This window comes from Oncorhynchus mykiss, chromosome 16 (genome assembly GCF_013265735.2).
Source record: "Oncorhynchus mykiss isolate Arlee chromosome 16, USDA_OmykA_1.1, whole genome shotgun sequence".
Taxonomy (NCBI): domain Eukaryota; kingdom Metazoa; phylum Chordata; class Actinopteri; order Salmoniformes; family Salmonidae; genus Oncorhynchus; species Oncorhynchus mykiss.
The window spans coordinates 8,701,038-8,728,151 of record NC_048580.1 but is presented as its reverse complement, the minus strand read 5'-3'; the positions used below and the strand labels follow the sequence as shown (position 1 = coordinate 8,728,151).

The 27,114-nt window shown below is 43.4% G+C and overlaps 1 protein-coding gene across 5 annotated transcripts in view; it reads left to right on the top strand.

The window, feature by feature from the left end:
- The window catches only part of LOC110491311 (protein shisa-6), a 123,992-nt gene that overhangs the window by 7,375 nt on the left and 89,503 nt on the right, over positions 1–27,114 (top strand). For all 5 annotated transcript variants that reach the window (XM_021564673.2, XM_036946091.1, XM_021564672.2 and 2 more), the window contains exon 4: positions 20,964–21,065. In XM_021564673.2, coding sequence (XP_021420348.2) covers positions 20,964–21,065 — 102 coding nt within the window. The remainder of the gene's footprint in view (positions 1–20,963; positions 21,066–27,114) is intronic.

The window sequence follows — 27,114 nt, the reverse complement described above, 5'->3', positions numbered from 1 at the left end:
CAGTTACATGACCTACAGCAACCTCTGTCTGGTGGAGTCCACAAAGCATATTGCATGTTACAAACAGTTACATGACCTACAGCAACCTCTGTCTGGTGGAGTCCACAAAGCATACTGCATGTTACAAACAGTTACATGACCTACAGCAACCTCTGTCTGGTGGAGTCCACAAAGCATACTGCATGTTACAAACAGTTACATGACCTACAGCAACCTCTGTCTGGTGGAGTCCACAAAGCATACTGCATGTTACAAACAGTTACATGACCTACAGCAACCTCTGTCTGGTGGAGTCCACAAAGCATACTGCATGTTACAAACAGTTACATGACCTACAGCAACCTCTGTCTGGTGGAGTCCACAAAGCATACTGCACATTACAAACAGTTACATGATCTACAGCGTGGTCAAGCAAGGTAATGTTTCTAACATTTTCAGACTATTAAACAACTATTGATTTAGAACCTCAGAGAGTTACCGCAAGTCCCAAAGAAAACAGGAGCTGCCTCCACTATTCCAGCACCATTTTAACTACAACATTTCAACATCATCAAATCACCTCTGCCTAGTCCAATATAGTGACAACTAAAAGATTCACAAAACAATTTAATCCATTCAACGTAAGCTAAATCAAATCAAATTTATTTATATAGCCCTTCGTACATCAGCTGATATCTCAAAGTGCTGTACAGAAACCCAGCCTAAAACCCCAAACAGCAAGCAATGCAGGTGTAGAAGCACGGTGGCTAGGAAAAACTCCCTAGAAAGGCCAAAACCTAGGAAGAAACCTAGAGAGGAACCAGGCTATGTGGGGTGGCCAGTCCTCTTCTGGCTGTGCCGGGTGGAGATTATAACAGAACATGGCCAAGATGTTCAAATGTTCATAAATGACCAGCATGGTCGAATAATACTAAGGCAGAACAGTTGAAACTGGAGCAGCAGCACGGCCAGGTGGACTGGGGACAGCAAGGAGTCATCATGTCAGGTAGTCCTGGGGAATGGTCCTAGGGCTCAGGTCCTCCGAGAGAGTGAAAGAAAAAGAGAAAGAGAGAATTAGAGAGAGCACACTTCAATTCACACAGGACACCGAATAGGACAGGTGAAGTACTCCAGTAATAACAAACTGACCCTAGCCCCCCGACACATAAACTACTGCAGCATGAATACTGGAGGCTGAGACAGGAGGGGTCAGGAGACACTGTGGCCCCATCCGAGGACACCCCCGGACAGGGCCAAACAGGAAGGACATAACCCCACCCACTTTGCCAAAGCACAGCCCCCACACCACTAGAGGGATATCTTCAACCACCAACTTACCATCCAGAGACAAGGCTGAGTATAGCCCACAAAGATCTCCGCCACGGCACAACCCAAGGGGGGGCGCCAACCCAGACAGGATGACCACATCAGTGAATCAACCCACTCAGGTGACGCACCCCTTCCAGGGACGGTATGAGAGAGCCCCAGTAAGCCAGTGACTCAGCCGCTGTAATAGGGTTAGAGGCAGAGAATCCCAGTGGAAAGAGGGGAACCGGCCAGGCAGAGACAGCAAGGGCGGTTCGTTGCTCCAGAGCCTTTTCGTTCACCTTCCCACTCCTGGGCCAGACTACACTCAATCATATGACCCACTGAAGAGATGAGTCTTCAGTAAAGACTTAAAGGTTGAGACCGAGTTTGCGTTTCTGAAATGGGTAGGCAGACCGTTCCATAAAAATGGAGCTCTATAGGAGGAAGCCCTGCCTCCAGCTGTTTGCTTAGAAATTCTAGGGACAATTAGGAGGCCTGCGTCTTGTGACTGTAGCGTACGTTTAGGTATGTACGGCAGGACCAAATCAGAGAGATAGGTAGGAGCAAGCCCATGTAATGCTTTGTAGGTTAGCAGTAAAACCTTGAAATCAGCCCTTGCTTTGACAGGAAGCCAGTGTAGGGAGGCTAGCACTGGAGTAATATGATCAAATTTTGGGGTTCTAGTCAGGATTCTAGCATCCGTATTTAGCACTAACTGAGGTTTATTTAGTGCTTTATCCGGGTAGCCGGAAAGTAGAGCATTGCAGTAGTCTAACCTAGAAGTGACAAAAGCATGGATACATTTTTCTGCATCATTTTTGGACAGAAAGTTTCTGATTTTTGCAATGTTACGTAGATGGAAAAAAGCTGTCCTTGAAATGGTCTTGATATGTTCTTCAAAAGAGAGATCAGGGTCCAGTAACGCCGAGGTCCTTCACAGTTGTATTTGAGACGACTGTACAACCCTTAAGATTAATTGTCAGATTCAACAGAAGATCTCTTCGTTTCTTGGGACCTAGAACAAGCATCTCTGTTTTGTCCGAGTTTAAAATTAGAAAGTTTGCAGCCATCCACTTCCTTATGTCTGAAACACATGCTTCTAGCGAGGGCAATTTTGGGGCTTCACCATGTTTCATTGAAATGTACAGCTGTGTGTCATCCGCATAGCAGTGAAAGTTAACATTATGTTTTCGAATGACATCCCCAAGAGGTAAAATATATTGTGAAAACAATAGATTATTTTCATCATTGTGTCAAGAGATATAGTACTAAAACACTTGAGTGTCTCTCTTGATCCTAGGTCCTGGCAGAGTTGTGCAGACTCAGGACAACTGAGCTTTGAAGGAATACGCAGATTTAAAGAGGAGTCCGTAATTTGCTTTCTAATAATCATGATCTTTTACTCAAAGAAGTTCATGAATTTATCACTGCTAAAGTGAAAGCCATCCTCTCTTGGGGAATGCTGCTTTTTAGTTAGCTTTGCGACAGTATCAAAAAGGAATTTCGGATTGTTCTTATTTTCCTCAATTAAGTTAGAAAAATAGGATGATCGAGCAGCAGTGAGGGCTCTTCGGTACTGCACGGTACTGCCTTTCCAAGCTAGTCGGAAGACTTCCAGTTTGGTGTGGCGCCATTTCCGTTCCAATTTTCTGGAAGCTTGCTTCAGAGCTCGGGTATTTTCTGTGTACCAGGGAGCTAGTTTCCTATGAGAAATGTTTTTAGTTTTTAGGGGTGCAACTGCATCTAGGGTATTGCGCAAGGTTAAATTGAGTTCCTCAGTTAGGTGGTTAACTGATTTTTGTCCTCTGGCGTCCTTGGGTAGACAGAGGGAATCTGGAAGGACATCAAGGAATCTTTGTGTTGTCTGTGAATTTATAGCACGACTTTTGATGTTCCTTGGTTGGGGTCTGAGCAGATTATTTGTTGCAATTGCAAACGTAATACAATGGTGGTCCGATAGTCCAGGATTATGAGGAAAACATTAAGATCCACAACATTTATTCCATGGGACAAAACTAGGTCCAGAGTATGACTGTGACAGTGAGTATCATATGACTGTTCATTGTACTAACTTCTCTGTGTGTGTGTGTGTGCTTGCAAGAAGAAAACAAAATATTGACTCACCCTACTTCTAGAGAAACACCAATGTGTGTGTGTCTGTCTGTCTAAGGAGTTGACTCACCCTACTTCTACTTCTTTTGGTGTGCCAGGATCATTCACAGTTGAGCTGAATGCTGATTGGCTATTATTTTATAATTTTTTCTTCATCAATGCTTGCTGGCTTCTCTTGCATTGGATGCTACTGGCGGCAACAATGTCATACCCTTTTGGACCAGACGCATCAGATAAATGGTGTGTACACATCGAGACAGAGGGGGCGCTGTTTCGCTTGCTTGGATGCTTTCTCCGGTCAGATACATTCAGCCTCTTGCGAATTAAAGGAAAATTATAAAATACAGAGAGATGAAAGATGCATATTTTCTTTGGGGGGGGGGGGGGTAAGCCAGGCTTTCATTGGAATCCATGAGTACATGCCACTGTGTGCTTCATTACTTTGTGTGTGTGTGTTTATATGAGCCGTTGTGTGTTTATTCAGTTTCTGTGTGTATGAGAGCACACAATGTGTGTTTATTCAGTTTCTGTGTGTATGAGAGCACACACGGTGTTTATTCAGTTTCTGTGTGTGAGAGCACACATTGTGTGTTTATTCAGTTTCTGTGTATGAGAGCACACATTGTGTGTTTATTTAGTTTCTGTGTGTGAGAGCACACATTGTGTGTTAATATGAACAGTTGTGTGTTAACTCAGTTTCTGTGTGTGTGAGAGCACACATTGTGTGTTTATTCAGTTTCTGTGTGTGAGAGCACACACTGTGTTTATTCAGTTTCTGTGTGTGAGAGCACACACTGTGTTTATTCAGTTTCTGTGTGTGAGAGCACACATTGTGTGTTTATTCAGTTTCTGTGTGTGAGAGCACACATTGTGTCCACAGCTGCGTTCCCTGTCAGTGGTGTAATCTCTTATGTAGACATCCCATAATCATCCAATTTGTGCAAGAGAGAGAAAGGTAGGGTTAGAGACAGTAGAGAGAGAAAGGTAGGGTTAGAGACAGTAGAGAGAGAAAGGTAGGGTTAGAGACAGTAGAGAGAGAAAGGTAGGATTAGAGACAGTAGAGAGAGAAAGGTAGGGTTAGAGACAGTAGAGAGAGAAAGGTAGGGTTAGAGACAGTAGAGAGAGAAAGGTAGGGTTAGAGACAGTAGAGAGCGAGAGGAATAGAGACAGTAGAGAGAGAGACGGAGAGAGAGAGAGGGAGAGAGACAGTAGAGAGAGAGAGAGGGAGAGAGACAGTAGAGAGAGAGGGGGAGAGAGCAGAGAGAGAGAGACAGAAAGAGGGCCTGTCAGTGTAGATAACTGTGGCTAGCAAGGGAACGGGGCCGGGCAATCTCTGGCAGGGTGGAAACGTTAGACGCTGGCACACAGAGACCGTGACCGCTCGGCACGCGGAGTAACGTGATTCGACCACACGGCTGGGAAGTGGGAACAGAACACCACTGACAGGGTGTACTCTGGGGTATGGGCTCTCTGAAGAGATACAGTTAACGTGAGACAGCTTTGTGGTTGCAGGATTGTGAAGCAGGTCTGAGTCGAGAGAGAGCGACAGAGGGAGAGGGAGAGAGAGAGAGACGGAGAAAGGTGTTTGAGAGATACACAGTGAGACAGAAAGACGATTGAGAGAGGAAGAGACTGGCCGTATCCGAATAGCCGTACTTGCAGTCTAAATAGTAGGCAGTGAGGGAAAAAAGTATTTGATCCCCTGCTGATTTTGTACATTTGCCCACTGACAAAGAAATTATCAGACTATAATTTTAATGATAGGTTTATTTGAACAGTGAGAGACAGAATAACAACAAAAAAATCCAGAAAAACGTATGTCAAAAATGTTATAAATTGATTTGCATTTTAATGAGGGAAATAAGTATTTTACCCCCTCTCAATCAGAAAGATTTCTGGCTCCCAGGTGTCTTTTATACAGGTAACGAGCTAAGATTAGGAGCACACTCTTAAAGGGAGTACTCCGAATCTCAGCTTGATACCTGTATAAAAGACACCTGTCCACAGAAGTGAACTATCAATCAGATTCTAAACTCTCCAACATGGCCAAGACCAAAGAGCTCTCCAAGGATGTCAGGGACAAGATTGTAGATCTACACAAGGCTGGAATGGGCTACAAGACCATCGCCAAGCAGCTTGGTGAGAAGGTGACAACAGTTAGCGCGATTATTCACAAATGGAAGAAACAAAAGAACTGTCAATCTCCCTCGGCCTGTGGCTCCATGCAAGATCTCACCTCGTGGAGTTGCAATGATCATGAGAACGGTGAGGAATCAGTCCAGAACTACACGAGAGGATCTTGTCAATGATCAAGGCAGCTGGGACCATAGTCACCAAGAAAACAATTGGTAACACACTACGCCGTGAAGGACTGAAATCCTGCAGCGCCCGCAAGGTCCCCCTGCTCAAGAAAGCACATATACATGCCCGTCTGAAGTTTGCCAATGATCATATGATTGATTCAGAGGACAACTGGGTGAAAGTGTTGTGGTCAGATGAGACCAAAATGGAGCTCTTTAGCATCAACTCAACTCGCCGTGTTTGGAGGAGGAGGAATGCTGCCTATTACCCCAAGAACACCATCCCCACCGTCAAACATTATGCTTTGGGGATGTTTTTTTGCTAAGGGGACAGGACAACTTCACCACATCAAAGGAACGATGGACGGGGACATGTATCGTTAAATCTTGGGTGAGAACCTCCTTCCCTCAGCCAGGGCATTGTAAATGGGTCGTGGATGGGTATTCCAGCATGACAATGACCCAAAACACACAGCCAAGGCAACAAATGAGTGGCTCAAGGAGATGCACATTAAGGTCCTGGAGTGGCCTAGCCAGTCTCCAGACCTTAATCCCATAGAAAATCTGTGGAGGGAGCTGAAGGTTTGGGTTACCAAACATCAGCCTCGAAACCTTAATGACTTGGAGAAGATCTGCAAAGAGGAGTGGGACAAAATCCCTCATGAGATGTGTGCAAACCTGGTGGCCAACTACAAGAAACGTCTGACCTCTGTGATTGCCAACAAGGGTTTTGCCACCAAGTACTAAGTCATGTTTTGCATTGTATTAGATTACACATTCTCATTATGGGGGAGTCTAGTATTAGATAATACATTCTCAGTATGGGTGAGTCTAGTATTAGATTACACATTCTCAGTATGGGGGAGTCTAGTATTAGATAATACATTCTCAGTATGGGTGAGTCTAGTATTAGATTACACATTCTCAGTATGGGGGAGTCTAGTATTAGATAATACATTCTCAGTATGGGTGAGTCTAGTATTAGATAATACATTCTCAGTATGGGGGAGTCTAGTATTAGATAATACATTCTCAGTATGGGGGAGTCTAGTATTAGATTACACATTCTCAGTATGGGTGAGTCTAGTATTAGATAATACATTCTCAGTATGGGTGAGTCTAGTATTAGATTACACATTCTCAGTATGTTTGAGTATTGCATTAGATTACACATTCTCATTATGGGTGAGTCTAGTATTAGATTATACATTCTCAGTATGGGGGAGTCTAGTATTAGATTATACATTCTCAGTATGGGGGAGTCTAGTATTAGATTACACATTCTCAGTATGGGGGAGTATTATATTATACATTCTCAGTATGGGGGAGTATTAGATTATACATTCTCAGTATGGGGGAGTATTAGATTATACATTCTCAGTATGGGGGAGTCTAGTATTAGATTATACATTCTCAGTATGGGGGGAGTCTAGTATTAGATTACACATTCTCAGTATTGGAGAGTCTAGTATTAGATTACACATTCTCATTATGGGGGGGGGGGGGGGAGTCTAGTATTAGATTACACATTCTCAGTGTGGGAGAGTCTAGTATTAGATTACACATTCTCATTATGGGGGGGAGTCTAGTATTAGATTATACATTCTCATTATGGGCGAGTCTAGTATTAGATTACACATTCTCAGTATGGGGGAGTATTGCATTAGATTATACATTCTCAGTATGTTTGAGTATTGCATTAGATTATACATTCTCAGTATGGGGGAGTCTAGTATTAGATTATACATTCTCAGTATGGGGGGGAGTCTAGTATTAGATTATACATTCTCAGTATGGGGGAGTCTAGTATTAGATTATACATTCTCAGTATGGGGGAGTCTAGTATTAGATTATACATTCTCAGTATGGGGGGGAGTCTAGTATTAGATTATACATTCTCAGTATGGGGGAGTCTAGTATTAGAGTACACATTCTCAGTATGGGTGAGTCTAGTATTAGATTATACATTCTCAGTATGAGGGAGTCTAGTATTAGATTATACATTCTCAGTATGGGGGAGTCTAGTATTAGATTATACATTCTCAGTATGGGGGAGTCTAGTATTAGATTATACATTCTCAGTATGGGGGGAGTCTAGTATTAGATTATACATTCTCAGTATGGGTGAGTCTAGTATTAGATTATACATTCTCAGTATGGGGGAGTCTAGTATTAGATTATACATTCTCAGTATGGGGGGTCTAGTATTAGATTATACATTCTCAGTATGGGGGAGTCTAGTATTAGATTATACATTCTCAGTATGGGGGAGTCTAGTATTAGATTATACATTCTCAGTATGGGGGAGTCTAGTATTAGATTACACATTCTCAGTATGGGGGAGTCTAGTATTAGATTACACATTCTCAGTATGGGCGAGTCTAGTATTAGATTATGCATTCTCAGTATGGGGGAGTCTAGTATGTTGGTAGTTGTTGATTAACTGAACAGTTCTACGTAGTATATATTAAGGTTAGTACATAGTGCAGTCACGGCCAAAAGTTTTGAGAAAGACACAAATATTAATTTTCAGAAACTTTGCTGCTTTAGTGTCTTTAGATATTTTTGTCAGATGTTACTATGGAATACTGAAGTATAATTACAAGCATTTCATAAGTGTCAAAGTATTTTATTGACAATTACATGAAGTTGATGTGAATTGTATTTGCAGTTTTGACCCTTCTTTTTCAAGACTTCTGCAATCCGCCCTGGCATGCTGTCAATTAACTTCTGGGCCACATCCTGACTGATGGCAGCCCATTCTGGCATAATCAATGCTTGGAGTTTGTCAGAATTTGTGGGTTTTTGTTTGTCCACCCGCCACTTGAGGATTGACCACAAGTTCTCAATGGGATTAAGGTCTGGGGAGTTTCCTGGCCATGGACACAAAATATCGATGTTTTGTTCCCCGAGCAATTTACTTATCACTTTTGCCTTACGGCAAGGTGCTCCATCATGCTCGAAAAGGCATTGCTCATCACCAAACTGTTTCTGGATGGTTGGGAGAAGTTGCTCTTGGAGGATGTGTTGGTACCATTCTTTATTCATGGCTGTGTTCTTATGCAAAATTGTGAGTGAGCCCACTCCCTTGGCTGAGAAGCAACCTCACACATGAATGGTCTCAGGATGCTTTACTGTTGGCATGACCCAGGCCTGATGGTAGCGTTTACCTTGTCTTCTCCGGACAAGCTTTTTTCTGAATGCCCCAAACAATCGGAAAGGGGATTCATCAGAGAAAATGACTTTACCCCAGTCCTCAGCAGTCCAATCCCTGTACCTTTTCAGAATATCAGTCTGTCCCTGATGTTTTTCCTGGAGAGAAGTGGCTTCTTTTCTGCCCTTCTTGACACAAGGCCATCCTCCAAAACTCTTCGCCTCACTGTGCGTGCTGATGCACTCACACCTGCCTGCTGCCATTCCTGAGCAAGGTCTGTACTGGTGGTGCCCCAATCCCACAGTTGAATCAACTTTAGGAGACGGTCCTGACACTTGCTGGACTTTCTTGGGCGTCCTGAAGCCTTCTTCACAACAATTGAACTGCTCTCCTTGAAGTTCTTGATGATCCTTGCAGGTAACCATGACTGACAGAGAAAGACCAATAATTCCAAGCACCACCCTCCTTTTGAAGCTTCCAGTCTGTTATTCAAAATCAATAAGCATGACAGAGTGATCTCCAGCCTTGTCCTCGTCAACACTCACACCTGTGTTAACGAGAGAATCACTGACATGATGTCAGCTAGTCCATTTGTGGCAGGGCTGAAATGCAGTGGAAATGTTTTTTGGGGGATTCAGTTCATTTGCATGGCAAAGAGGGACTTTGCAATTAATTGCAATTCATCTGATCACTCTTCATAACATTCTGGAGTATATGCAAATTGCCATCATACAAACTGAGGCAGCAGACTTTGTAAAAATTAATATTTGTGTCTTTCTCAAAACCTTTGGCCACGACTGTATAGTTTTAGTACGTAGACAGAATTCGGACACGGCCAGAGATAGATGTGTGCTCAGGTTTCAGTTTCCACCTCAAAACAACAAGAGAGAAAGGTAAGATCAACAGACAGCCCTAAAATCCCACTCGCGTAGACAAAAAAATAAATGTGGAGACAGACAGACAGACAGACAGACAGACAGACAGACAGACAGACAGACAGACAGACAGACAGACAGACAGACAGACAGACAGACAGAGGTGCGGGCTGGTCAGGTGTGTCAGGTTTGAGCGTGTCGACCCCAGTATGCTCCCAGTCAGAGGTCCCGTTTGTCTCCCTGATTCACTGTATCAATCTAGTCCTAATGCTAGGGCCCAACGAGCCATGCCAGGGAAGGGAGGAAAGGGAGAACCCGCAGCCACCTAGGGCTGTGGTGGTCATCACATTTTGTTAGCTGGTGATTGTCAAGCAAATAACTGCCGGTCTCAAGGTAATTGACCGTTAATTAACCTCAACACATTTAGCATCTTCAGGCTTCCACACATAGCCTACAAGCCACTGATGCAGACCTTTGGAACATCTACATTTTAAAAAGTCTAATAAATCCCATGTAATATAGCCTACACCATCACAATCTATCCATTATTGATTTTAGACAGGTCTAAAGAAACATGATAAGAAGAAAATGCAGTCTATTTCAGAAGAACAGAATGACATATTCTGAGTTGTCCTTATGTTAGTCACTGATCTGTCATATGGCTGTGGGCTACACTAGTTCATTTAGCAGACAAGATTTGCTTCGAACTCCATGGCATTATTTTATATTATTTTATAGTATGCAGAATACAATTGAACATAGCTGAATAAAACAGAAAGGATATTTTTCTCCAAACTAATTATGAGGGAATACGAACATGTGGCTATTCTGTGTTGAGGGGTTAACAAAGAAACTGGTCCTCTTATATGCTTCATTTTGAGTTATTTGTGTAACTTTAGTTGTGATACGAATGTTGCGCTATATATTAATTTTTTTTAATGCATTCTAAGGCTGCATGATGCAACTCTAATGATGATTTGAATAAAGTCTCATCATTAGTTTTTTTTTTGCGCAGGCTGCTCACACTTCATCAGTCTCTCATTTTGACAATTTGACAAGCACTTGACAATGCCTCGTATTTCCTGGTGGCATCCCCCTTGTGTGGCCTTAATGCCCCCTAGAAAAGTCCATGCCTTTGGCGGCCAGTGGCCATTGTGCTATTGGGCTGAATATAAAAATGACAATTCCCTTCTCTTCCGGGCACCTCTCACTCACATGGTTCTCTCAGATATCTCAATTCTAATTAGCCAATGTGATTGGGTCATTCTCACAGGCATCTTAGCTCCGAAGTAGGCTACAAGAGAAGACAGACACATCGGTGAAGCAAATGACTCCTTGTCGAATTCCGAGGCGCATATTGAAGATGTTAGAGCTGTCTATGTTTACTTTCCCTCTGCCTACAAGATGAATAAGGCTAACGAGCAGCAAAAGCACTAGCCTATGTCAATCTACTATCTCCCTATTCTATTGGTCAACTTGTCCTTCTACTCCAAACATAGTCTGGGACAGTTATGGGATGAAACAGTTCCAAATTAATACAACCGCTAGCATCAAAAACACTTTTAAAATCAAAGAAGATGATGCAACAGATCAGAACATTTAGCTTAAAATGTTGATAAGCTATTAGCTATTTCTTCCCATTATAAGCGCAGCAGGCTATAAGCGCAGCAATGTGCACTTGGCAGCAGGCTATAAGCACAAATGTTCCAAAATGCAATTAGCGGGAAAACATAATTCTCCAATGTGACCGCAAATGTGATTATGCATGTAATGCTTTATTATAAAGGTTTATTTTTTATGTTGAAAAGTATCTTCCACAAACTTGAAACTCACACGCCACCTATGTATGCCAGTTAGGCTCTACACTGGTTGTAAATAGGATTAATGTGCTTCATTTTAAGATGTTATTTGACCACTTTAGTTGTGATACAAACTGTAGTAACCTGGTATATTTATGTTTACCAATAGATGGCAGTACTGACTCAAGATGGAGGTTTGCTTTCAAAACATATAGGCCTAGGCTACATGAGGTGTGCGACTATGTATTGAAAAAGTTGCAAAAAAAAGTTACGAGCTGTTTCTTGCCTTAAGCTGGGCATCATTCACAATGATGGGCTAATATTGTCACCCATCAGACTATTCTTGATTTAGTCTTGTATTTACATATACTAAATAATATATGTGAGAAATTAGTTTAGATTTAGAATGGACCATTATTATGCACATGTCTCGGAACAGGGGAAAAAATAGCGAATGGAGGAAATTTTTCCCGTGGTTAATTTTCATGCCAGCCAGGTAGGCTATACTCCTGTTTTAAATATAAGCAATGTGCTTAATATTAGGAAGGTTGAGAAATAAATATTGTAGGCCTAGTCTACAGAAAGCCGATGGGATCCTCATCTTTCTAATAGAGGCCATCAAAACTCACACTATTGCATAGCCTATAGAAATGTTGCGCAACATGAGCTCATGGGCTCTCATGAAGTGTTGATTTATATTTGATTATATTATATTGATGTCAGAGTGATTCGAGGGACAATAGAGTGCTGAGTACCAGGCAGTCAGCACGTTTAGTATGCTGCTAATGACCATCAGCAGCATCAGAGCTTGGAGAAGCCTAATTACCATTCTTAAACGGTCACATGGAATTTGACTGCAGTCATGACTCGTGACCAATATGGTAATACGGTCACCAAAACAGTCCTACTCCTACCTACCCGACTGGCTGACTTGCTCACTGTGACCTTATGGCTAGTCATACTCAGTGGAGGTCAGGAATCTCTCTCTCTCTCTCTCTCTGTCTATCTATCTGTATCTCTGCCTTCCTGCCTGCCTGCCTGTCTGGTTGTGTGTCTGCCTGCCTGTATTCCTGCACACAAACATTGTTAGTGCTAGCTAGCCCAGCGTAGGCTAGCCCAGCCCAGCTCTCCTTCCACTGAGGATCCTGCAGTCCGGCGAGCTTGGACATGACACGCAGTGACAGGCAGAGGAGAGAAGGCATCGGTAATGTGTGTGTATAAATTGGGAGTTAATATTGTATGGACTAAGGTAGTACAGCAGAGAGGGGGAGAGAGATATAACATTTAGAAAGAAAGACAATCCTCTACACCCTGCGCACACACTGCAGCCTTCCAAGACTGGCTACTCGTGTGTTTGAGAGGTCTGGAATCAGATGACAGAGTCCTAGTAAACCAGGTGTAACTACAGCTAAAGGTCTGGGATCAGATGACAGAGTCCTAGTAAACCAGGTGTAACTAGAGCTAAAGGTCTGGGATCAGATGACAGAGTCCTAGTAAACCAGGTGTAACTACAGCTAAAGGTCTGGGATCAGATGACAGAGTCCTAGTAAACCAGGTGTAACTAGAGCTAAAGGTCTGGGATCAGATGACAGAGTCCTAGTAAACCAGGTGTAACTACAGCTAAAGGTCTGGGATCAGATGACAGAGTCCTAGTAAACCAGGTGTAACTACAGTTAAAGGTCTGGGATCAGATGACAGAGTCCTAGTAAACCAGGTGTAACTACAACTAAAGGTCTGGGATCCGATGACAGAGTCCTAGTAAACCAGGTGTAACTACAGCTAAAGGTCTGGGATCAGATGACAGAGTCCTAGTAAACCAGGTGTAACTACAGCTAAAGGTCTGGGATCAGATGACAGAGTCCACGTAAACCAGGTGTAACTACAGCTAAAGGTCTGGGATCAGATGACAACTAGAGCTAAAGGTCTGGAGAGACTGAGTCAAGCGATAAAATGACACACTGTCCCCTCTGATCTTAAAACCTGGCCGTTGGCCACACTCTCCAAGGATGTCTCAGTGGAAGTTGGGATATGCAACACACTCATACAGGTTACCCACTTGTTCATGCAGTGAAAAAGGACAAATGTAAGCATCCCCTATTTGACGTTTTCTAATGCTGTCTAGTAGCTTTCCGCATCACAACAATAAAACCCCCAACAATATTTTTTCCCTTAAATTACACTCAAGAGTATTTATAAATGCAGGTCAGGTGTATCGTGGGTATCCTTGGTGCATTGCTAAAAAAAACAAAAAAAACATCCCGCCGTCCGGGCATTTTTAGAACGAGACAGTATATTCCTTCAAAACAGATCCAGTGCAGACAGCAGAATAGGAAACCATGCGGTGCACGGAGCAGGCTGCTATTTATATTCTTATCCACTCTGCTTGTTGTTGTACGCTTCAGAGGCAGGTTTCGGGTAAACACCATGCACCCTGCAGCCACAACAAGGAAAAGTCCTTGAGAGTGGATTCTTTTAGAGGCCTTGCAGAGATTTGTACCTTAAAACGGTTTGAAGTAAAGAAACAAAGGGGAAAAAAGAGAAACTTCATTGAATAATGAGTTTTTCAGGATTTGTTGTTGTTGTCTAATTAGGTACGATGAGAGGAAGTCGTGTTTATTGTCGCGTGGAGAATAGCTGTTTTCACTCTGCCCAGTATCCATATTGTAACATTTTAGGGTCAGTGGTCCTATTTGTGAGTCAAAAACAACAACAGTTTCACTGACATTCAAAGTTCAATAGTGACACTGCTACACAAACAAACAGCTAATGGATGACAATATAACATAACAGCTAATGGATGACAATATAACATAACAGTTAATGGATGACTGTATAACATAACAGCTAATGGATGACAATATAACATAACAGCTAATGGATGACAATATAACATAACAGCTAATGGATGACAATATAACATAACAGCTAATGGATGACTGTATAACATAACAGCTAATGGATGACTGTATAACATAACAGCTAATGGATGACAATATAACATAACAGCTAATGGATGACAATATAACATAACAGCTAATGGATGACAATATAACATAACAGCTAATGGATGACTGTATAACATAACAGCTAATGGATGACAATATAACATAACAGCTAATGGATGACAATATAACATAACAGCTAATGGATGACTGTATAACATAACAGCTAATGGATGACAATATAACATAACAGCTAATGGATGACAATATAACATAACAGCTAATGGATGACAATATAACATAACAGCTAATGGATGACAATATAACATAACAGCTAATGGATGACAATATAACATAACAGCTAATGGATGACAATATAACATAACATATAGGTTATACAGTCATCCACTAGCTGTTAGGTCATATCCATTAGCTGTTTTTGGTTCCAGCTAGAACCTTTCTGAGTTCCATGTAGAACCCTTTACACAGAGGGTTCTACATTGAACCCAAAAGAGTTCTATCTGGAAACAAGAAGGGATTCTACCAGGAACCAAAAAGGGTTCTCCTATGGGGACAGCTGAAGAACCCTTGTGGAACCCTTTTTCTAAGAGTGTACAGTATATATGCACATGGTAACAATGTAACCTTCCTGCTTTTTACACACCCGCGCTTTGACATGACCTTGGTACATTTCCCTCAGCCCTTTAGTTTCTGAGTGTGTGCATGTATTTTTGCGAACATATATGTGTGTGTGTGTGTGTGTGTGTGTGTGTGTGTGTGTGTGTGTTTGTTACACGTCTGTGTTTATTGCTTGGAGAGATTTTCAGGACAGCATGCATGAGTTTTGCCTGGATTACCAAACTATGATTTAATTAGTTTAATTAAGATACGATTCATGACCAGATTCACTCTGCCCTCTACATTTTCTGTTTTCCTAATCTCCCACCAATTAATCAGAAAATTGCATGGCTATAACATCTTCTCAGTGACCTCCCTCCCTCCTTCCTCTCTCCTTGTGGGTTTGATAATCATCACTTACATTTAAAGAGGAGTATTTCTATGCCGACTGTGTCAACATGGTTCATTTGAATCCACTTCTCTGTGAATATGAGAGAGGTGTGTCGGTGGCGTTGCAGGTATGAGGTTGTAATTAATCTTATGAAGACCTTTGAGTGTAGAAACCTACAATTACTTCTTGTTAAAGTAGTGGCTATTTTGCATAATGGAATCATTATGCATTTATGTCTGATTTTAAGGTAACAGTATTTTACAGCCCTTTTCAACCCATTTGTTTTATGAGCGGTCAAGCAATGTTGCCGTGAAAAAAAGTATTTTAGGTTTGTACAGTATTGTACAGTTCAACATGGGTAGATTGGTTCTTACAAAGGATGAGTGCTTATTCTGCAGGGGTGATTAATGAACATAGAGAAAGAGAGGGAGGGAGGAAAAGGTATAAAGGAAGAGAGAGAGAGAGAGGGGAGAGAGTGAGAAAGGGGGGGAGAGAGGGAGAGGGAGGGGAGAGAGGGAGAAAGGGGGGGAGAGAGGGAGAGGGAGAGCAATGGGAGAGAGGGAGAAAGGGGGGAGAGAGGGATAGGGAGGGGAGAGAAGGAGAAAGGTGGGGAGAGAGGGAAGGGAGAGAGGGAGAAAGGGCAGGAGAGAGGGAGAGGAGAGAGGGATAAAGGGGGGGGAGTGAGAGGGAGAGGGAGGGGAGAGAGGGAGAAAGGGGGGAGAGAGAGAGAGTAATAGAGAGAGAGGGAGGGGAGAGAGGGAGAAAGGGGGAGAGAGAGAAAGGGGGACAGAGAGATAAAATATATTTAGAGAGAGAGAGAGGGAGGGGAGAGAGGGAGAAAGGGGGAGAGAGAGAAAGGGGGACAGAGAGATAAAATAGAGAAAGAGAGGGAGGGGAGAGAAGGAGAAAGGGGGAGAGAGAGAAAAAAACAGAAATAGGGATAAAGAGAGAGAGAGGGAGAAAGAGAGAGAGAGGGGTAAAGGGGGTGTCGTGTCTTTAGCTATGCCGGATTAAGTGATATGACATGCTATTCTATAAAATAATTTCTCCGTAATTAATATTACCTGATTGAGCTAATCATGTAAATGTAATTAACTCGAGATTCGGGGCACCACGAAAAAATATTTATAGAGCTGTTACCTTCTGAATAAACTCTTAAAGACCTAGTAATATTTTACATCAATAGCAGTCAATATTAATCGTCACCTTAATTCAGTCTCATCTGAAAGTTGTACATTCTTGGTTATCTTCACGAACCCTGTCTAACAAGTTGAATCAGCAATGCAAAATTGGGTTTAATTATTTATTTACTAAATACCTAACTAATCACAAAGAATTACACATACACATAATTAATCATAACTTGATTACAAATTACGTCATAAAGGAAAACGTCCCTAGCGGGCGGAACAGATATGACAGCTTGTTACACAAAAGAAAAGGGGCTGGGTTTGAGTGAAAGAGCGGGAAGACTGAGGAACAATGGGCGAAGCTGTGCTATCGTAAATACAGTATCTTATGCATTCTAAATTACCGCCCATTTGGAAAAGGAAAATGGAATAAATATTTACTCTGAGCTGCGCTTCGGTAGGTTGGTGGTAGATGGAAGGCCGTGTTGCCCAACCGAGTCCTTTGTCCTTCGAAGAATGTCTCTGGTGGTCAATTGGATACGTTGTAGTAATATTGTTGTGTGATAGACGGGATACTCTGTCTGTTCCTTCCTAACCTGCGTTTGCAGCTGCTGTTGCTAACTCAACGGCTAGGAGGTATCACTTCTGTAGTGAATAAGAGTTCAAAGTTCATACCATTCGCAACCAAAGCTCACGCTGATGTTTGCTTCGTTCTGTAGTTATTATCTGAACCATTCTGACATCGGACCGTCATCCTCACATCCTCGGAACAGCAGGTTATATTGTTGTCAAGGCTTTATATAGTGGAACGAGAAGGGCGTGTCTGAAAAGTTTTATAACCCATGACTCTTCACAGGGGCGGGCCACTGATTGAGCAGAACCCTAACCTTGTGAAAACCCAATTCTCACATTTTAGAAGCTAAAATCGCATTTCATCCCATCACGAATAATTTCATATTCAAACATTTCAATTGAACAACAATTCCATGTGAATCCGATAACTCTGATGTGTAGACTTTCCACTGTAGAGTTTATGTCATCTTATCATTGATGAGAATGTCTCAGTTGACAACCGAACTGACATCATATTCATTAAGTACCACCGCAAATGTTCAATTGGTCGGATTACCAGAATATAGTTCATTTCCCCCCACCTTCTGATGTTCCCAGAATCTCTATGTTAAACAAGGGGTTTGCAAATTTAACATCAGTAGGGTAGATAGAGGAAAAAGGGGGAAGAGGTATTTATGACTGTCATAAACCTACCTCCAGGCCAACGTCATGACAGGGGACAGAGAGATATAATATAGAGAGAGGGAGGGAGGGAGGAAATGTATAAAGAAAGAGAGAGAGAGAGAGAGAGAGAGGGGGGGAGAGAGGGAGAAAGGGGGAGAGAGAGAGATAAAATATAGACAGAGAGAGGAAGAGAGAAAGAGAGAGAGGAAGAGAGAAAGAGAAAGAGAGAGAGGGGGGGAGAGAGAGAGAGGGAGAGGGGGGAGAGAGGGAGAAAGGGGGAGAGAGATAAAATATAGAAAGAGAGAGAAAGAGAGAGAGAGATAGAGGGGGAGAGAGGGAGAGAGAGAGAGAGAGAGATATAGGGAGAGGGGGGAGAGAGGGAGAGGGATAAAGGGGAGAGAGAGATAAAATATAGACAGCGAGATAAAGAGAGAGAGAGAGGGGGGAGAGAGAGAGAGAGAGAGGGAGAGGGGGGAGAGAGGGAGAAAGGGGGAGAGAGAGATAAAATATAGAGAGAGAGAGAGTGAGAGAGAGATAGAGAGGGGGAGGGGGAGAGAGAGGGGGAGAGAGAGAGGGAGAAAGGGGGACAGAGAGAAAAAATATAGAAAGAGAGAGAAAGAGAGTTAGAGGGAGATAGAGAGAGAGAGAGAGAGAGAGAGAGAGAGAGAGAGAGAGAGAGAGAGAGAGATAGAGAGGGTGAGGGGGGGAGAGAGGAGAGAGAGAGAGAATATATAGAGAGAATATAGAAAGATAATATAGAAGGAGAGAGAGGGGAGAGAGGGAGAAAGGGGGAGAGAGGATGAGAGAGAGAAAATATAGAAAGAGAGAAAGCGAGAAAGATAGAGAAGGAGAGAGAGAAAGGGGGAGAGAGAGAGAGAAAATGAGAGAAAACGATGGAAACAGAGAGCGGGAGAGAGGGAGGAGACATTTATATATAGAGAGAGAGAGTATATGCTAGAGATTACGTGCATGTCACCATGCCCTCTCCACAGTAGACAGCGAGCTGACAACACTGTACCATGTAAATGACCTCTGTCTGCCTCACTGTGGTAAAGGTTCATCGCCCTTGGAGATGAATAACCTTGCCAGTCCCTCTGAGCTACACGACAACACCTCTCCCACTCATTCCATAATGGAATGATCTGATTATTCACATTATTCTGCTCACAAAAGAACGTAGAGCCAGGAACTAGAGAAGGTACGATCGAAGAAACAAAACATTATTCTCACTTGTGAACGGTACAGTACCTTTATCACCTTATACATCTTTCACATGCAAAAGCTGACCGTTGAAGGTGAAAGTCACGTATCCTTATGTCACGATACATTCATAACGCCTAGCCTTTTCCCTCGCGACGCTTCACGCTGTCTCACCTAATGAGATGGGAAAGGAATTAGGAGAAGGGGGTTGACGAGAGCTTTTACATTCACAGGACGCCTGCTGGGGTCAGGAATGTGGCAAGCCCATGATAAAGGTTACGCAGGCAGTGTTTGTGTGTCCTTGCAACACGATATCTGTGCCCAGCGGGGTAGACCTAAGACATGATATCTGTTCCCAGCGGGGTAGACCTAAGACATGATATCTGTTCTCAGTGGGGTAGACCTAAGACATGATATCTGTTCTCAGTGGGGTAGACCTAAGACATGATATCTGTTCTCAGTGGGGTAGACCTAAGACATGATATCTGTTCCCAGCGGGGTAGACCTAAGACACGATATCTGTGCCCAGCGGGGTAGACCTAAGACATGATATCTGTTCCCAGCAGGGTAGACCTAAGACACGATATCTGTGCCCAGCGGGGTAGACCTAAGACACGATATCTGTGCCCAGCGGGGTAGACCTAAGACATGATATCTGTTCCCAGTGGGGTAGACCTAAGACATGATATCTGTTCCCAGTGGGGTAGACCTAAGACATGATATCTGTTCTCAGTGGGGTAGACCTAAGACACGATATCTGTACCCAGCGGGGTAGACCTAAGACATGATATCTGTGCCCAGCGGGGTAGACCTAAGACATGATATCTGTGCCCAGCGGGGTAGACCTAAGACATGATATCTGTTCCCAGTGGGGTAGACCTAAGACATGATATCTGTTCCCAGCGGGGTAGACCTAAGACATGATATCTGTTCTCAGTGGGGTAGACCTAAGACATGATATCTGTTCTCAGTGGGGTAGACCTAAGACATGATATCTGTTCTCAGTGGGATAGACCTAAGACATGATATCTGTTCCCAGTGGGGTAGACCTAAGACATGATATCTGTTCCCAGTGGGGTAGACCTAAGACATGATATCTGTTCCCAGTGGGGTAGACCTAAGACATGATATCTGTTCTCAGTGGGGTAGACCTAAGACATGATATCTGTTCCCAGTGGGGTAGACCTAAGACATGATATCTGTTCTCAGTGGGGTAGACCTAAGACATGATATCTGTTCTCAGTGGGGTAGACCTAAGACATGATATCTGTTCTCAGTGGGGTAGACCTAAGACATGATATCTGTTCCCAGCGGGGTAGACCTAAGACATGATATCTGTTCTCAGTGGGGTAGACCTAAGACATGATATCTGTGCCCAGTGGGGTAGACCTAAGACATGATATCTGTTCCCAGCGGGGTAGACCTAAGACATGATATCTGTTCCCAGTGGGGTAGACCTAAGACATGATATCTGTTCTCAGTGGGGTAGACCTAAGACATGATATCTGTGCCCAGTGGGGTAGGCCTAAGACATGATATCTGTTCCCAGCAGGGTAGACCTAAGACATGATATCCGAAGCTATGGTAACCTCTGGTAAGTGAAGCATGATTGGGTTCACAGTGGTCTTTGCCTGTGACCCGATAAAATCTATAGCTTTTTAATAGGTTTGGATATTTAGTTGTTTCCGGATCTGAAGACTAGTTTTCTTCCATTTGTAGTTTAATGGGACAATGATCAACTGTTCTGATAGCAACAGTGATAGTGAGAATTAATGTATGACATAGTGTCTGAAGTTTGGTGGTGGTTCCAAAGAAGAGCAGAAGAGGTTTAAACTAAAAATGTATTAAATCAGTAGAAAAATCAGCTTTGCTTGAAGCAGTCTTTGGAAGAATCCTGACTCTGTGATTGGCTCTTGCAGGTCTCCACTACGGGAAGGAGAGTGTCCGCAGCAGTGGAGGTCACGACCTCCATACCTTCATCTCCTCTGGGTTTGTCACGTTGGGACGCGGCCAGCCCAAAGGTACAGTACTTTCTAGATCTTATTTTTCTTGCTCTATATAATCTTTAATCTTTTCTATCCACCTCTATCTAACCTCTTACCCTTACAAATCTTATCTATACAAATATATCCAACCTCTTATCCACCAATCACTATCCCTCCATACACAGATCAGACCAAGAGTCTCCTTCTGCTGAGTCAACAATGGTACTATATTTCTGGTACTATATTTCTGGTACTATACTTCTGGTACTATACTTCTGGTACTATATTTCTGGTACTATATTTATGGTACTATATTTCTGGTACTATACTTCTGGTACTATATTTCTGGTACTATACTTCTGGTACTATACTTCTGGTACTATACTTTTGGTACAATATTTCTGGTACTATATTTCTGGTACTATACTTCTGGTACTATACTTCTCTTCAGCTTTCCTCCCTCTTTCTATCTCTCTTCCCCCCCTTTTTGTCTCTCTCTCTCTCTCTCTCTCTCTCTCTATTTCACTCTCTCTGTCTCCCTCTCTCTCTGACTCTATTTCTCTCTCTGTCTCTCTCTATCTCTCTAGCTCTCTCTCTGTCACTCTCTCTCTCTGTCTCCCTCTATTTCACTTTCTCTGTCTCCCTCTCTCTCTGACTCAATTTCTCTCTCTATCTCTCTCGCTCTCTCTGTCTCTCTCTCTCTCTCTCTGTCGCTCTCTCTCTCTGTCACTCTCTCTCTCTGTCACTCTCTCTCTCTGTCACTCTTTCCCTCACTCTCGCTCTCTCCCTGTCGCTATTTTTTTTTCTCTCTCGCTCTCTTTCTCTCTCTGTCTCTCTTTCACTCTCTCATTGTGTCTGTCTGTCTCTGTCTTTGTCTCTCTCACTCTCTCTCTGTCTCTGACTCTCTCTCTCTTTCTCTCTCTCTCTCTTTCTCTCTCTCTCTCTGTAACCTACCAGACACTAATTTCTATCTTCCACCACCCCCTGAGTGACGTCAGCATTTTCTCTCTATAACCCAAAGTGCTTTACCTTCTAACCTGCTAACTTGGCTTTGTTTTGCATTATTATCGGCACTGGGGTATATTCAATATTTCCAGGCATATAGGAATCCGTAGCTATCTGTGCTTCAGTACCACAAATCAGACTGTTTGACAAGAGAATCAGTGTCTCTGAGGAAAGCTATTCTACAGTCTAACCATCACCCTTCTCTCTATGTTTCTCTCTCTCTCACACACACACACACACACACACACACACACACACACACACACACACACCCTCCAGACGGTTGTCATTTGCTCGGCTCTGAGTTTCCCCGTGTGTTAAATAGTGATCAGTAGACTGGCCTGTTGTAATACATTCTCTTCTATCTACCGCCTATATGTCACACTATGGATATGTCATGCAACTTGCTTAACCTGCTGCTGGTCAATGCTGCTCAAATTGTGTGTGTGTGTGTGTGTGTGGTGGGGGGTGCGGGAGTGTGTGGTACGCCAGTGTGTGTGTGTGTGTGTGTGTGTGTCCATCTCCTGCACTTTGTCTAGCTAAACTGTAGCTTCTACATATACAGTTCCACCTGGAGAAGTATTTTCCATCTGTTACATCGGAAACTCCATGAAGTCAACACACAGCCAAGTGTTGTCCGTCCTCATGATTTATGGTCTTTTGGGTGGTATCAGCAGTCTTTTTGGGTGGTATCAGCAGTCTTTTTGGGTGGTATCAGCAGTCTTTTTGGGTGGTATCAGCAGTCTTTTTTGGGTGGTAGCAGCAGTCTTTTTGGGTGGTATCAGCATTCTTTTTTGGGTGGTATCAGCAGTCTTTTTGGGTGGTAGCAGCAGTCTTTTTGGGTGGTATCAGCAGTCTTTTTGGGTGGTATCAGCAGTCTTTTTAGGTGGTATCAGCAGTCTTTTTGGGTGGTATCAGCAGTCTTTTTAGGTGGTATCAGCAGTCTTTTTGGGTGGTATCAGCAGTCTTTTTGGGTGGTATCAGCAGTCTTTTTAGGTGGTATCAGCAGTCTTTTTGGGTGGTATCAGCAGTCTTTTTAGGTGATATCAGCAGTCTTTTTGGGTGGTAGCAGCAGTCTTTTTTGGGTGGTATCAGCAGTCTTTTTAGGTGGTATCAGCAGTCTTTTTGGGTGGTAGCAGCAGTCTTTTTGGGTGGTAGCAGCAGTTTTATCGGACGGTAGCAGTACTGGACTGTACAGTAGAGCCAAAAGGAGAAGTTATATAAATTATTATACACTGGGAGATTCATACAATCTATTTTCACGCTGTCAAAACTTCCTGATTCCATGTTCATCATATTAATTACATCAGATGAGGAATCTGTCATTGATTTAATCTGTGCGGCTCTGCAGATTTACACAGTAAAGATTTATCCTTGGGTTTGGCTGACGTCTGGTCTGTTGCCTGCCCATAAACCCTGTTTTCTGTTGGGCTGGAGGAACGGATGGAGGCTTGGAATGGGACCAGGTCAGCATCAGGTGATGCTCCAATAAATCAATATCTCTCTTCCTCACCGAGAGGTGTCACGGTTTGGCTCGGCCAACCAACTGCAGAGGAATGGAGAGATGGACAAGACAGAGGGGCATTTCTACTTCACTTCTGTTGTTCTATTGAGAGAAAAATCCTTTATTGTTCACTTTGCTCCTTTTTTTGTGTCTCAGTGTGTTGTGGTCCCTCGAGGCAGGACTGTTCACAATGGTATTCATCCAGTCTTTCTCTCCCTCTCTCTCTCCTCTTTGTAGTTCCCCCATGAAACATAAATTATGAGAATCACTGCTAGATTATATATCTAGGATTATTTTTTAGTTTTTTTTAGTCTCTCTCTCCCAACATCACAGGCAATTCTCCCGTCTTCTTCCATCCCAAGCTGTATGTTTGTGAGGCAGTATGGTGTATGGTTTAGTATCCCAGATTTCTGCGGTTGCATTTGTGTTTTGTAACAATGGGTTGTCCGATATTTTTCGCTGCCGAACAAGCACATTTCCAGACTGGGATCTTAGCACGTAGAATACAAAAACAAATATCCTGGGCTAACTTGCAAAAATATGCAAACAAACAAACTACGTTTGGTGACAGTAGATCTAGGTTGTACATCCCTCCCTTTCTCGGTCTTCTTTCACCCATCTCCTCTTTCTCGGTCTTCTTTCACCCCTCTCCTCTTTCTCTCTCTTCCTCCGACTTCTTTCACCCCTCTCCTCTTTCTCTCTCTTCCTCTGTCTTCTTTCACCCCTCTCCTCTTTCTCTCTCTCTTCCTCGGTCTTCTTTCACCCCTCGCCTCTTCCTCGGTCTTCTTTCACCCCTCTCCTCTTTCTGTCTCTTCCTCGGTCTTCTTTCACCCCTCTCCTCTTCCTCGGTCTTCTTTCACCCCTCTCCTCTTTCTGTCTCTTCCTCTGTCTTCTTTCACCCCTCTCCTCTTTCTTTCTCTTCCGTTGTGCCTTTTTTTACTCTGTCTCTCTCTGTCATTGTTCGATATCAATTAACGTCCCGCTAATGTTTAGAAAACGAACGGGGGATATTGAGCTGAGCAGAGATCAGTGATTAGCTTTACCCAAGCCTGCCCTTTCAGGTCTCTGGACATTAGTCTCCAAAATGGAGGGAAACAGTTGATTTTGTACTGGGCCGTGGCTAAAGGCTAGAACAGACTACTGAGTCACGCTATTGAACCAAGACCACAACATCATTTCCTGAGTTAGTCAGAACCAAACTGTGAATCGTGATCTAGTTGATGTTGAATAAGCTGCCGTCTGTTTGGCTAGTTAATTACAGTGCGTGTGAGTATGTGTATGTGTCAGTTTGTGTGTGTGTGTGTGCGTGTGCGTGTGAGTATGTGTATGTGTGAGTTTGTGTATGTGTGAGTATGTGTATGTGTGTGTGTGTGTGTGTGTGTGTATGTGTGTGTGTGTGTGTGTGTGTATATATGTGTGCGTGTTTAGAAGTTAATTACAGGCAGTGTGAGTGTTTGAATGTGTATGTGTGAGTGTGTGTGTGTGTGTGTGTGTGTGTATGTGTGTATGTGTGTGTGTTTAGTTGCTAATTACAGGCAGTGTGAGTGTGTGTGTGTGTGCGTGAGCGTGAGCGTGTGTGTGTGAGTGAGTGAGTGAGTGAGTGTGTGTGAATGTGTGTGTGTGTGTGTGTGTGTGTGCCTGCCAGGGTCCACCACAACACCGGGTTCACCACAACACCAGGTCCACAACACTGGGTCCCCAACAACACTTGGTCCACCACAACACTGGGTCCACCACAACACTGGGTCCACAACACCGGATCCACCACAACACTGGGTCCACCACAACACGGGGTCCACCACAACACTGGGTCCCCCACAACACTTGGTCCACCACAACACTGGGTCCACCACAACACTGGGTCCACAACAACACTTGGTCCACCACAACACTGGGTTCACCACAACACCAGGTCCACAACACCGGATCCACCACAACACTGGGTCCACCACAACACGGGGTCCACCACAACACTGGGTCCACCACAACACCAGGTCCACAACACCGGATCCACCACAACACTGGGTCCACCACAACACTGGGTCCACCACAACACTGGGTCCACCACAACACTGGGTTCACCAAAACACTGGGTCCACCACAACACTGGGTCCACCACAACACTGGGTCCACCACAACACTGGGTCCACCACAACACTGGGTTCACCACAACACTGGGTCCACAACAACACTGGGTCCACCACAACACCGGGTTTGTGTGTGTGTGTGTGTGTGTGTGTGTGTGTGTGTGTGTGTGTGTGTGTGTGTGTGTGTGAAACATAGAGAGAAGGGTGATGGTTAGACTGTAGAATAGCTTTCCTCAGAGACACTGATTCTCTTGTCAAACAGTCTGATTTGTGGTTTTGCGCCCGCACGATCACACACACACACACACACACACTGCGTGTCTGTTCTCACTGCGTGTCCCGAGTTGCCTTCTACTGTTGGATTCTTGTTTCAGCTCACTCTTACAGTTTATACAACTTTGGAGCAATTTTCACAAGTTTGTGCTACATTTTCACAAGTATCTATTACATTTTCACAAGTACCTACTATATTTTCACAAGTACTTACTATATTTTCACAAGTATCTACTACATTTTCACAAGTACCTACTATATTTTCACAAATATGTTCTACATTTTCACAAGTATGTAGTCACTTTAACTACTATTTAATCCAATAGCAAAAATACAATATAGACATTTCCAAACTTTTCTAAGTACTGAATAGAAAGAGCAGACGGTAAATATAATTGTCCATACAGTATTTGACTATAACTTGACATGTATAATACATTTTATGTTGAGAAGTGTGTCCTCCAGTTTCATTATCCTTATACAGTACATACGTAGAAGAAATCCTCAGAGATAGGGCTGACGTAAAGCAGTTGGCTACTGTAAAAAAGTAGCACGGTGTGGTGAGCCAATCAGTTATCTGATGTATTGGGGACTAGGCTGAAATATTCTTATGGTATTTCACAGAAAACGTAGATCTTGCATGACTGACTCGAGGGTGAAAGATGAATGGATTCACAATCAAAAGGTTCTGAACACAAGATAGGGGGCATTACAAGTGAGTTTTGAAAATACATCTGAAAATAATGAACAATTTGCCACTTGCTTGGCAAATTAAAAGCCTTCCTCTTCTTGTAGCGACGTGCTGGCCCTGACTCCGCCTCTCTCTCCTCCTCTCGCTCCTCCTCTCTCTCCTCCTCTCTCTCCTCCTCTCTCTCCTCCTCTCTCTCCTCCTCTCTCTCCGCCTCTCTCTCCCCCTCTCTCTCCTCCTCTTTCCTCCTCTCTCTCCGCATCTCTCTCCTCCTCTCTCTCCTCCTCTCTCTCCTCCTCTCTCTCCGCCTCTCTCTCCCCCTCTCTCTCCTCCTCTCTCCTCCTCTCTCTCCGCCTCTCTCTCCCCCTCTCTCTCCGCCTCTCTCTCCCCCTCTCTCTCCTCCTCTCTCTGAGGGGTGAATAGCCATCTGTTCAGTAGTCTAGGGACGTGCTGGCCCTGACTCCTCCTCTCTCTCCTCCCCTCTCTCCTCCTCTCTCTGAGGGGTGAATAGCCATCTGTTCAGTAGTC